General features: G+C 42.6%; 1 protein-coding gene across 2 annotated transcripts in view; it reads left to right on the forward strand.

Annotated features, from left to right (window-relative positions):
• Positions 1-14139, forward strand: part of SPRED2 (sprouty related EVH1 domain containing 2) — a 118398-nt gene that overhangs the window by 75214 nt on the left and 29045 nt on the right. For both annotated transcript variants that reach the window (XM_043917645.1, XM_043917646.1), the window contains exon 2: positions 9623-9800. In XM_043917645.1, the coding sequence (XP_043773580.1) occupies positions 9623-9800 (178 nt within the window). The remainder of the gene's footprint in view (positions 1-9622; positions 9801-14139) is intronic.

Consider the following 14139-nt stretch of genomic DNA (forward strand, 5'->3'; position numbering starts at 1 on the left):
CAATGCCTTTTGTAATAATAGAGAACATGACCCCTTATATGTGCACTGGAAAACAGTGTGTGGGTGAGGAGGTCTATTTATATGCTTCAGGGTAGCTAGGTAGCAAGAACAACAAAGATGCCGGACTTACCGTGGGGCATGTGAGCTGAGCAGGGGCACGCCCTTACCTCCCCCTCAGTGTCAGGGTGGAACTGGGACAGGAGGGCTCCAGTGGCCTTGCAGGACAGCAAAGCTCACTGGGTATGATGCAAGATTAATGTAGGGATTCCTAGGGAATTCCCTGGTAGTCCAGTGGTGAGGAGGGGCTTCCCTGGTAGCTCAGCTGGTAAAGAATCTGCCTGCATTGCAGGAGACCACAGTTCAAGTCCTGGGTCAGGAAGATCCACTGGAAAAGGGATAGGCTATCCACTCCAGTATTCTTGGGCTTCCCCGGTGGCTCAGCGACCTGGATTTGATCCCCGAGTCAGGAAGATCCCCTGGAGAAGGAAAAGGCTCCCTACTCCAGTATTTTGGCCTGAAGAATTCCATGTACTGTATAGTCCATGGGGTCGCAAAGAGTTGGACACAACTCTTCCACTTTCACTTTCCATTGGTTAGGACTCCTTGCTTTCACTGCCATGCCCTGGGGTTCAAATCCCTCATGGGTGAACTAAGATCCTGCAAGCTGCCTGCCAAAAAAATTAAGTGGGGATCCCTAAAATGTTTTCTAATTATCTTCACTCCCCAGATTCTCAGCCCAACACTAGTAAAGGAGGAAAACCTATTCATACTCCACAGTATAAGCAGGAACCTCCCACTTTCAGCCTAATTAGTTCCTGGATGAAGGTTATATCCCCTTGTCGTTGCAAAGCAAGCACCCACCACCACCACCTTCCAGGTATCATGTTATATATAGGGGTTCCATTCTGAAAACTCATTACATGCCATTTTAAAAATGCATAAATGGATCACAAAGATAAAACATAAAAGCACTGCTGTAATCTTCTGAGGATTAGATAAGATGAGCTACAGCATCTCAGAAATGCAGGGACACAATGAAGATTAGATGAAGAGCCTGCTTTCTTTTCTGAGTAAATCTGGTGTCTTGGCAGAGGGCCCTGGCGTCATCCAAAGTTACAGTGTTAGTACCTATTCAAGGTACATGGATTCTTTTATTAGCAGATAATTGGGGTAGGGCAGTTTCCAAGACAACTTGCTATCAAGTGTACCTCATGGCTGATTTCATGGGTATTAAGTAACTGAGGAAACATTTTTCTTGAGTGATCTTAGCTCTTGTTGTAGTTCCCCCAACTCTGATTTCACGTAAACCAAATCTCTTCCTTAATGTTCAGAAAATTCCTTCTCTGCTTCTTAGTAGCCGCTCATTAGTATTTGAGAGGAGAGCTGGTGCCTTCACCAGAATTGGCTCCTGCAGGTCTTACATCTCTAGCTGCTTTTCTTATCACTGTTGCCTGTAATGGTCTAACGATACAAATTTAGACAGCAAGCAGGCACCCAGTCCCATCACGTCATGGCAAATAGATGGAGAAACAGTGGAAACAGTGGCTGACTTTATTTTGGGGGGCTCCAAAATCACTGTAGATGGTGACTGCAGCCATGAAATAAAAAGAAGCGCTTGCTCCTTGGAAGAAAATCTATGACCATCCTAGACAGCATATTAAAAAGCAGAGACATTACTTTGCCAACAAAGGTCTGTCTAGTCAAGGCTATGGTTTTTCCAGTAGTCATGTATGGATGTGAGAGTTGGACTATAAAGAAAGCTGAGCGCAGAAGAATTGATGCTTTTGAACTGTGGTGTTGGAGAAGAGAGTCTTGAGACTCTTGAGAGTCCCGTGGACAGCAAGGAGATCCAACCAGTCCATCCTAAAGGAAATCAGTCCTGAATATTCATTGGAAGGACTGATGCTGAGGCTGAAACTCCAATACTTTGGCCACCTGATGCGAAGAACTAACTCACTTGAAAAGACCCTGATGCTGGGAAAGATTGAAGGCGGGAGGAGAAGGGGACGACAGAGGATGAGATGGTTGGATGGCATTACTGACTCACTGGACATGAGTGACCATGGGGTCACAAAGAGTCGGACACAACTGAGCGACTGAACTGAACTGAACTGAACTGAAGCAGGCAAGCAAGTGTTGTACATCCAGGGGTTTTAATAGAGCTGAAAAAACCACATTATCACCATGCATAAAACTCCGTTATGTACAGCTTTCCTTACCTGTAAAGTATGGATTATATACATCTCTAAAAGCAGGACAGCACTTTAAAAAAATTCTTAAGTAGTTGATACTTAATAGAACTCAAGAAACCACCACCCACTTCAATAGAATATGACCCATACCTTTGGCTTCTTAGCACATTTGATCCTGCTGACACAGTCTGTTGATTCTTTTTAAAAAGATAACAAAATATATATTTTATGCACCTATATTTTATACATATACCTAATACTTTAAAAACATATATATATACACAATTTGGGGAACTCAGCTTTTCTAAATCTATAAGCACAAGGAAGACTCGAGGTTGGTATGGTGGGGGGGCTGATTGCAGTGAAGAGTGCCCCCCCAACCCCCGCCCAGGACGTGGTGTTATATTTGGCTCAGCTGGCGGCTAGGGGTTGTGCTGGGGCCGAGAGGGAGCCTGAGAGGCGGCGATCCTTGCTAATCCCTCTCAAGGTCTGGTGAAGTGGAGAAGGATGGAAAAGAGGGCCAGGAGGAAGTGAATGTACGTTTAGCATAATGGAGAGATAAAGGAGCCCTGTAATCAGATAAGAGCTGGCTAAGCAGGGGGGTGGGGAGTATTTATGGAGGATGTAAAAGTTCCAGGCTCCATCTCTGAAACCAAGCGGGGAGGGGTTGGAGCAGAGGGCCAGTTCCCAGATGGCAGATGGAATGATTCTCCTCTACAGGTGTGCCTGAAATAAAGGCTCGAACCTGTTCTTTATAAAGCTGCCTTGCATTAATAATTGCTGGAGGTCCATTTGGGGTTTCCTCCTGTTGTCCAAGGTCTGACAGCCTCCCTGCCACTCTGTTCTCTGACAGCTGAAAAACGCAAGCAGTCAGGAAACCCAGTCCTTGGTGGTTAGGAAGGCTGATCTTTTTTTTTTTTTTAAAAGAGAATTTACTTTTATTCTGTTTTTGTTTGTTTGTTGTTTTTTTGGCCACACAGCATGGTGATATTAGTTCCCCGACCAGGAATTGAACCCCGGCCCTCAGCAGTGAAAGTGCAGACTCCTAACCACTGGACTGCCAGGAATTCCCAGGAGGATGGTTTTTAAAGGGGGGGTGTGTGTGTGCACGCATGCACAACCCCATGGACTGTAGCCTGTGTGTGTGTGCAACCCCATGGACTGTACAGTGTGTGTGTGCGTGTGTGTGCGCATGCAAACAACCCCATGGAGTATAGCCTGCCAGGCTCCTCTGTCCATTCTCCAGGCAAAAATACTGTAGTGGATTTGCATTTCCTTCCCCATTAAGGGATCTCATTTGTAGTTAAAGTCAGCCTTTCCGCAAAAATAATTAGGATGGCTACAATCGACCAAACTTCTCATGTCAGGCACTTGACCTCGATTACTGCTTTTAACCCTCAGGACATCCCAGCGAGGTATCCTTTCTTTGTTTTTTGCAAATGAGGAAACTGAAGCTCAAAAAAGAGGCTTCTTCAGCTACTGAGGAGGCCAAAGCAGTGCTGACTTGTCTGGCTCTAAACATTGTTTACAGACACAATGATGCCTCATCACCATTTCCTACAATTCCTTTGTTTACTTCTGTAATATGGTCCAGACAAGGCCTGCTTTTATTCTGAGGAGAACTTATTAGAACATAAAGGCTTGAGATCCAAAACTACTTGTACCACCTGGGAATCAGCACCCCAAAATAATTTAGCTTTGAACTTGTTCTTTCTATCCCTCCCCATCCTACCAAAGGATGTCCCCTATGTCTGCTCCATGTTGATTGATCGCAAAACAGCAAGTCCTGTTTTTACAAATAAGGCCACATGTGGGGACCATAAAGCTTAGTCATTAAAGGAACCACCTTTGGTCAGACCCCCAGCCCAATCTGGAAAAGCCAATATTACTCAAAATGCACCTAAAGAATATGGTGGTGTGTGGGTGGTGGTCAAACACCACTTGTAATGACTTTTTTGTTTGTTTGTTTTGGGGTATAGCCAATCAACAATGTTGTGATAGTTTCAGGTGACAGCGAAGGGACTCAGCCATACATGTACATGTAGTCCTTCTCCCTCAAACTCCCCTTCCATCCAGGCTGCCACATAACATTGAGCAGAATTCCGTGTGCTACACAGTACATCCTTGTGGGTTATCCATTTTAAATATAGCAGTGTGTACATGTCCATCCACAACTCCCTAACTATCCCTCCCCCCGACCCCCCACCCCCAGCAACCAAAAGCTCTCTTTCTCTGAGAAAGTCTGTGAGTCTCTTTCTGTTTTGTAAGTTCCTTTGTGTCATTTCTTTTTAGATTCCACATATAAGGATTGTCATACTGTGTTTCTCCTTCTCTGTGTAATGACATTGATTCTTACGGTCAGTTTAACTCAAGTTCAGACACTAGGGCTCCATTCAGTTGGTGTTTGGACCCATGCCTGGAACTTCACCAGGTCCTCATCAGTTACACGGTTTAATAGCTGAAACTTTCAGAAGCATGAGGTGGTGGTGGTTTTTGACAATAGCGTTTTGGGAACAATTTCTTGAGCATACCAGCAGCTTTTTCCTTGTACAAATGAAGAAATGAATCTACTTTTGCTTTCCTGCTGCATCCCCCGCCCCACAAATAAACCCCACATCGGGTCTAAAAATGTTATTTAATTCTTTCCAGAAGGAGGCAGGGAAGGTGGGAAGGGAGTATGCCTTCTTTATAGCTTTCTGGTAGGAGAGTTCATTGTCCTCTCTGTTCCGGGTGGGGTGAGGGCCTGGATAACGTAAACACACCACAGATAGGAAGCAGTTGGCCTGCAGCCATGCAGCTGGGTTATCCAGACATCCTTCGCAGCTTTTAGGGCAGCACTTTATCCCCTTGCCTTGTTTTAAATAGCCAGTTGCCTCAGTTAATGCTGGCTGTTAGGGTTGTTGCCAGAGGAGATGGGGGCTTTTCCCCCACCTCACCCCCAACATACACAGCACATCACAGAGAGGTCTGCCCTTGGGAAGGGGCATCAGAGAAGTCAGGGCAAGGAGATGCTGCAGACCACAAGCAAAGGCCAAAATGCACTGCTCCTCCACTCTGGAAGGCAGGGTTGGGGTGGTTTTTTTTGATGAATAATTTTTTTTTTAATGCTTTTTGGAAATAAGTTGATGGCACTAACATAAGTAATGCAAACTTCCCTTTTTCAAGTTTACTTAATCCCTTCAAAGGAGAGAAAGGCACACAGCTGCAAACAAAGAAGTAAAAGCGTGTTTTATCAAAAGGTGTGTAGAGTTTCTGTTACTCACCTTGGCCATTTCCTGCTGGGATTCCTGCAGTATGTTCATAGAAGATTTGAGAAAGCTGTTTCATGCTGGAGAATGACACATCTTGGAAACCCCTAATTTTTCTAGAATAAATGGGAAAGGAGGAGGAGCATATTTTCAAATTGTGTGTAACTAAACAAATGTTCTTAATCTCTCTGATCTAAAGGAATATGCATGTTGAATCCTGAGGTGAGTGGATTAATGATAGAAACCGTGTGACTCTTTAAATTCAGTGTTCCTATTAATAAAAAGGAAATCTTTAGCCTATCCCAGTTAAGCTGTTGTGGCTCATAAGCAAATGAGTATCAAACACTGGATTTTCTCAGAGATTTTGTTAGCTACAAATATTTTTTTTGAGCCTGTTTACAAATATTGTCAGTTTAACTCCATCATTCCACAACCCAGTAAGTATCAGACATCACTCTATGTTCTCAGGATACAGCAGTAAACAAGAAGGGCAAAGTCCCTGCCCCCATAGGGTTTACATTCTAATTGGGCAGAATGGGCTGACAAATGGAGACAAAAGTGGAGAAGGCAATGGCACCCCACTCCAGTACCCTTGCCTGTTAAATCCCATGGACAGAGGAGCCTGGTGGGCTGCAGTCCATGGGGTTGCTAAGAGTTGGACACAACTGAGCGACTTCACTTTCACTTTTCACTTTCATGCATTGGAGAAGGAAATGGCAACCCACTCCAGTGTTCTTGCCTGGAGAATCCCAGGGACGGGGGAGCCTGGTGGGTTGCCGTCCATGGGGTCGCACAGAGTCGGACACGACTGAAGCGACTTAGCAGCAGCAGCAGCAGCAGAGAGACGAAAGGGAGGAGAGGACGACAGAGGACGAGATAGTTGAATGGCGTCACCAACTCAATGGACCTGAGCTTGAGCAAGCTCTGGGAGATGGTGAAAGACAGGGAAGCCTGGCGTGCAGCAGTCCATGTGGTCACAAAGTGTCGGACATGACTGAGCAACCGAACAACAACAGAGAGAGACAGAGCACGATGAGAAGATTTAAGAGAGGGACGGAGGGTGCTGCTTTATACATAGCGGACAGAGAAGTCTTCTCTGATGAAGTAACCTTGGGCAGAGATGGGAATGAAAGAAGGAAATGAGCCTGGTTGGTGTGTGGAGAGAAGAGTGGGAAATGGGGTTAGAAGGGAAGGAAATAGCAAGTACACACCCCGGGGTAGGGTGTGTAATGTGGAGGACCACTAAGGACAGCAGGACTGAAGTGGGGCTGAGCAAGGAGGGGAGTAAGATAAGCCCTAGATTTTGGCTTTTACCCAGAATAATATAAGAAGCTATGGGAGGGTTTGAATAGACTGTCTTGATCTGAGTTACCTTTTGACTTGCTTAGAAAGCTGGACAAGAGTGGAGGTAAAGAGACCAGTTAGAAGGCTGTTGTAATTGTCGGAGAAGAGTTCTGGACATATTTCAAAGGAAGAACAGCAGGATCAGAGGTGTCAGGAATCACGAGTTCAACCTTAAAATGTGTTAATTGGGGTGCCTGCTAGATGCAAAAAAAAGAGAAATCTCATGGGCAGTTGGCATTACTCATCAGAAACCCAGAGAAGAGGCCTGGGTATAGAGATGTGAACTAGGGCACTGTTTGCACATAGAAAATATTTAAGTGTTGTTGTTAGGCCTAGCTTGGATCAGGGATGGTTTACCCACAGTTAAAGGGGGAGAGGCAGCAAATACTGGTACCGAGCAGTAGGCATGCTCTTGGGTGCCAGTGCAGGGTCTCTTCAGAGTGGGTCTATTTTCTTAGTAAAATGAAAGCAAGCTCTTCCATCATCTGAGAGAGTGAGGGCAAGAGAACATGTGAAGCAGTTTTCTTGGGAATGGATCAGGGACATGTAGCAGGATGCTAGGTGGACGCACTTGGGTTTAGTGGTCAAAACTAGACCTATGAGCAGAGAAGAGTGGGGTCTTTCCCTCTATGTGAGGTAGCCTGAGGGCAGGTATGGAGTGAAGTGGATGGTAGGATTTCACCAGGCAACTTCACTGAGCAAAGAGAAGGTAAACACGTTTAGGTTTTGCATGAGAGCATCGCAGCAGACCGTGGAATTTAAATTGGATAAAGAATCAAGTGAGAACATGAGCATGTAGAGAATATGGCACAAGAGATCGTTGGCCCCAGTGGGGTGACAAATGATTGGAATCTACAGAGTGAACTGCAATTGAGAAATGGTGGCTGGGGTGTAGCATGCTGAAGACTGACAAGGTCAAGAGAGTGACCTAGGCATGAGTGGCTAAGACAAGGTTATTGAAGGAGAAGAGTTCCAGAAACTGAGAGGTCAGCGGATTGGAAGGATACTAGGCGTGAATAACACAATTATGAAGAATCATACCAGAGGTCATGATGAAGAGATGAAGGGACAGTCAGCCCACTTGCTAATATCTCCAAGGAACCAGGGGACGTGACCCAGAGATCTGAAGAAGATTGAAGAAATGCAGGGCGGGGCGGTCCATGGTCAGACTTGTGAGCTTCAGAGGAACTGGAGAGAGCCCTGTAGCCTGCAGTAGAGGTGAATACCCCCACCCACCATCTAGGCTCAGCGGGGAAGGAAGGCAGCCACGTGAGTGGGCCACGTGACTCTGCCAGAACACATTTTCATTTCAGTTAAGAAAGTGAAAGGAGGGACTTCCCTGGTGGTCCAGTGGTTAAGACTTCGTGCTCCCAATGCAGGGGGCCCAGGTTTGATCCCTGGACAGGGAACTAAATCCTGCATGCCGCAACTAATACCCAGTGTAGCCAAATTATAATAAAGAAAGAATTAATTTTTTTTAAGTGAAAGGAACTTACATGAGATACCTGGAGTAGTCAGATTCATAGAGATGGGGAGTAGGATGGTGGTTGTCAGAGGCTGGGAGAGAGGAGAATGGGGAGTTACTGTTGAATGGGCACAGCCTGAGTTTCCATGAAAAAAGTTACGGAAATGGATGATTGGTGTTCTGGTGATGGCTGCAGAACAGTGCGAATGTGCTTAATGCCACAAAGTGATACCCTTAAAATGGCTCAAATGGTAAATGTTCCATTATGTGTGTTTTACCACAATAAAAACAAGTGTGGAAGGGAGGACTGAGGAAGCAAAGGGGATGTTGGCTTTGGAGTCCCAGGGGCACCTTGGGAGGGGAGTTGGGTCACAGTCATGGATGAGCTGCAGGCGGTGGTGGGGAACCTGGGTGGCTTTGCCTTTAGGGGTGAGTGAGGTGAGGAACGTGGGGCAGAGGGGTGGTCTGAGTGGTCTCCAGCAGATTGCAGGGCGCTTGGCCAGACTCTGAGCACTGGGTCTGGGGGGTAGAAAGAGAGGGTTCTGTGTTACTCTGCATTTTTGTTTCCTTAGAACATGGTACCCACCTCGCCTATAGAAGTTGGGAATATATGTTTGAAGGATTAAACAAAGGAATGTTATAACAAGAAAGAAAACAGCAGGAGAGAATTTAATGGCCTTGTAAATTTCCCGAAAAGTGATGGAGAATGAAAAGAAGCTAGAGTTGGTCTCTGAGGAGAAAGAGGATTTTTGGCCAATGTGCAGAAGAACTTATTGCGAAATTGAAGTTTAGACTGGAAAAAATAGAGTCATAAACAGAAGGCTTACATGTGTAAAGGATATTGGAATTGAAATATTTTCCCACCTGTATATGATCCCACAGTGAATTTGTGATTTGGGAGTGGGTTATTCTCTTCTTATGCTAAATCAGATTATTAGCTTTATAAAATGTTAAACTATGGTCATTCATTATAAACCAAGTTTTTAGGGTTGAAACCATAATGTCCTCTTATGTTAATAGATTTGTCTTTCCCAACTTAAAGATACTAAACTGTAGATAGCAGTTCTTTCATTTTATTGTTAATACTTCCGCCTGGAAACTGGAAAATGTGCTTGCATACATCCTCAAAGACTCACAAATATTTTTTAAAAACTGGGCATCTTTCTTTTTTAAATTAAATTTTTATACTGAGTTTAAGAGTTTGGGTTTTTCCCTGTACATTGACATGGGTTACCTTTTAAGGTTGCTGCCAGGCATAGATTTTCTTTTGATGAGTCCCAAAAATGCTGGCTGTGGTCACCTTGCTCTGTAAAACACATCCTTCAGCTCCAGACCATTGTCATGCCCCATTCTTCTTGTTGTTGTCTTTTTAGTGACAGCTATATTGTGCGTGTCAAGGCTGTGGTTATGACCAGAGATGACTCCAGCGGGGGATGGTTCCCACAGGAAGGAGGCGGGATCAGTCGCGTGGGGGTCTGTAAGGTCATGCACCCCGAAGGCAATGGACGAAGCGGCTTTCTCATCCATGGTGAACGACAGAAAGACAAACTGGTAATGGCAGATGTCAACGCGTGGGTTAAATAGTAACAACTGATTTCTTGATGTTAAATCATAGTCCTTTTCCTGTAGGTATTTTTCCCCTTCTTTCTCTGACTTCAAAATCTTGCAAGAGCTTCCAAAGATAGAACTCCCAGAGCTGGCACCAAATTGCAAAACCTAACCCAGGCTTTCCAGTGAAGTCACTTTCTACTACACACCATATAACTCAGATGCTTAGAAGTGGTGCATTTGGCGGTCATATTTGCGTCTTTGATTAATTAAGCTGTCTTTCTCTCACTGTAACAAGATGTTCGAAACAGAAGTATGTTCTTTATTATGTATCACACTGTAGTGATCTGTGAAGTCAGAGTTTTTTTAAACGTTGGGTTTATTCATGGAGCATGCCATCAAGGTCAGGCTGATGAGAGGTAGAATGCAAAGAGGAAGTCGTCCTGATAATTTTGTTACTTCTAAATTAATGTTTATCTTAAAGATACTGCAGCTTCTATTTCATCAGCTAATGAATAAAACATATTTGGGGAAAGAAAGTAATGGAAAGCAGTGGCAGTACACTTCTGTGATAATTCTTTATGCTTAAAAATATGCACTTTGGAGAGTACTCATGACCTCACAAGGATGGGGGCATTGATAGTTTATAACATACATTTTCATGAAGGAATTGAATGTCCAGTTCTGTTATGAAGGAATCTATGATATGAAGGAAAATTGAGGGTCTAAGTCTATTTTTAATTGGAGGCCTTGGACCTGGAAGAACATGGTCCTCCGTATATTTGATCCTGGAATGTATACTCCAGAGCCAACCATTGATTCAAAATGTGCAGGACCCCAACAGAGAAAATACAGAGACACCACAGGAATATGTCTGGTACATTTGAGACCCTTAAGAGTGGCATCTGTTGGGTTTTATGTGCTGGGTATACAAATTTAATCTTCTTTTGCCACCACTTCTTAGGGTTTATAAAGGTTACAAAATAGATAAGGCAGAACAATTTCTAAACATTATATATGGATTAACAGAAACGGTGTTTTCACATTTGATTCATTTCTGAGAATGAAACGAAAATTTAAAGGGAGACTATTTTAAGAAATGTGGCCATTCAAGAAATTCCTTACATAATAGTCAAATAGTTAAAACATTCTTGTTTATTAGATATTCACAATAAAGGCATTATACACTAACCAAAAAAAAGTAAAATACCCTTTATCCAGCATTTCCCTAGGGGCTAAGTACAATGCTAGCCCTTCAGTTAAGGTACATCATTGTATCCTTACAGCAGCTTGTTTAGTTATATCTGAAGAAACTGAGATTCAGAAAGACTCCTTGTTCTGGGTCCCATCAGGGGACCTGAAACGAGTATTTGATTCCCTCTCACCCTGACCCTAGGTTCGATCCCTCGGTTGGGAAGATCCCCTGGAGAAGGGAATTGCTACCCACTCCAGTATTCTTGCCTGGAGAATTCAATGGACAGAGGGGCCTGGTGGGCTACAGTCCATGGATTCACAGAGTCGGACATGACTGAGTGACTAATACCCTGAACCCAAGCTGAGCCAAAGTCACATGTGCTCAGCCACCTTTAACCCTTTGGTATAGTTTTTTTCCCTTTGTGCATATTTTTACTTTTACCTAGCTGTAATCAGAGCTCATAAACACTTTTATATATCTCATAAGAAATTTTCCATGTTGCTGGTATCAGGTTGATGTTCCATTGTTTATTTGATGATCTCCTTAATGTCAAATATTAAGATTGTCTCTTTCCCCCTTACCCCTGTATTATCTACCTGCATTTTCCACACTTGCTGTCTACTTGGAATAATTTAGGGGGAGGTCAAATTTTTATGGCTTTTGATACTTATACAAAGAGCTGCTACCAGCATATACGAGAATTTTCTTTAACACATTGAGGCTCAGATATTTTAAATCTTTACCAATTTGATTAGGATAACCATGGTATCTTATTTTTGGTCAGCAATAAGATCAAATGTTTTTCTGTTAAACACTGAATTATCTGTCAGTGTCCTTTGCATATTTACCTTTTGGGGCCTGATTATTCTCCTTGATATGTATGCCCTCCAAGTATAACAAAGATAATCATCTTCATCTGTCATTTTTACTACAGGTATTTTTATAGTCTGTTGCTTGCCTTTTTTATTTTAGTTGGCGTTGTTTTCCTACAAAAATTTTGATAGAAAATTTTTTTTCACTTTTTCCTTTTTATTTTTATTGTTAACTACTTTTATGTTAGCAGATTATCTTCCCTGAACAGTTATATATTTTTAGGTCTGTTTTTTCCTGGTATTTCTATGGTTTGTCATTAGAATATGTCAGCCCCTTCATTTAATAATTATTAATTAATAATTCAGCCCCTTCATTTTATAGATACATTTATAAACTTGTTTCTTATCACTGGCTTGAACATAATAATTGTAAACTTCTACAATTTCGTTTGAGGCCCTTTATGTAAATAACCTCAGTTACATTCCTGCCACATTCTAAAGGAGGAGGATACTATTATTTCCAGTTTGTAGTGGGGAAACTCAGTGCTCCAGGAAAGAATCCACTTCCCCCATCTTAGGGCACATAATCATTAGAGACAGCTCTTGGACCATTTCATTGTGAAGCTAAATCTTGGTCCCTTCATACCAACTCGGCATGGGAAGAGGGTAGTCCTGGCTGTGGACCAGCTTCTATTGTGTGTTGCTGTTGCACAAGGATTGTAAGCTTCATCCCCTCCTGTCGTGTTTCTCCTCACTCCCTCCCTCTTCTTGTCCCCTTTACGTTCTGTGACTCTGCACTTTGGGACTTTTATAAATTATATCACAAGGAATTAAGTCAGACCCCCATACACCTAGGTGTGGTCCTTCATCTTTCCATCCCTCACTTTCCCAGTTTCATGTGCTGGTAAATTCTGGACTTATAAAACACACACACACACACACAGACACACACACACACACACTTTTGGCAAAATGATGATGACTCCTTTGGCCTCCAGGCTTCCATAATGCAGCACTTCTTCCCACTGGCGGGTATGAATACTCCTGGAAGCTGTGCAAACAGGACAGGTTGTTGAAGGACACCCCCTGCCCTCGGTAGTGGAAAGGCAAAGAGAAGGTGGAGATCATTTTTGGAATACAGAAAATAGATAATATCAGAGTTCTCAGTATTCCAACCAGGACATGAAGTACTTTCTCTGGTAGAAACTGTGTTGTCAATAGATTTTCCAAGGTAGTGCAGTTCTAGAATTCAGCACATTGGTTTTTGTTATTGTTATTTGAATTTTATGTTGACACCTGTGAACTTGTGTTGATGCCATTGTTTCTGTGGGAAAAGTCTGTGTTCCAAGTATTCATTCACAAAGTTGTTACTTTTTGTAAGTTGGAGACAGTCAAGTTTTCCTGAGAAGTTATATGCAAATTAAAAATTGCTGAGTTGAATCTTATTTTGATGGATTAGATGCTCTTACCTCTTAAATGAATCCTATGAGAAGCTACCTTATGAAGATTAATCAGAGAATCTAAAAGGTTGATCATTCCAGTGCAGGTCTATGAGCACTCCCACACACATTTAGTGGGCGTTCCAGCTGGCAAAACTATTTGAAAGGCAATTTGGCAGGATATTAATTTTAAATGTGTATTCCTTTTCACTTGGCAGTTCTGCATCTAAACCCTATCCTATGGAAATAGACTTACGGAGCTTTACAGATAGCTACAGTTCTCAGACATTTTTGGCCTCAGAATCCTTTTACTCTCTAAAAGTTTATTGAGGACCCCGAAATGCTTTTGTCTGATAGGCTATAAGCTACTACTGTTTACCACACTAGCAATTAAAACTGAAATTTTTAAGAATCTTAAACAGTAGGGTTAGCATAAATGACATTGCTTCTGGCAAATAACTATATAGGTATTTTCCAGGAAAAAGAATGATTAGAAGAATAGCATTGCTTTGCATTTCTGCAGAGCTCTCTAATATCTAACCTAGTAGAAGATAGCTGGATTATAATATCTACTCTTGCTTTCAGTCTATTGTAATATGTTGTTTTGACTGAAATATATGAACAAAATCCAGCCTCACACAGATATGCAGTTGGAAAATGTAGAACTATTTTAATAGCCTTTTCAGATCATCATTGATATATTAACACTTTGATCTAAACCAAAACTCAGTTTGTAGTAGTTTGTTAAATGTGGACTCTGAAACCTTTACAGACTCTAATTACATTAAAATCCACTGATTTACCTTTCTCTTTGCATCATCTTTTACTCATTCCTGATTTTATAACATCATGCATTGGTCATTTGGAAAATAATGGTTTACTGAGTTACACAGATC

Source organism: Cervus elaphus, chromosome 11 (assembly GCF_910594005.1).
Source record: "Cervus elaphus chromosome 11, mCerEla1.1, whole genome shotgun sequence".
Lineage (NCBI taxonomy): Eukaryota > Metazoa > Chordata > Mammalia > Artiodactyla > Cervidae > Cervus > Cervus elaphus.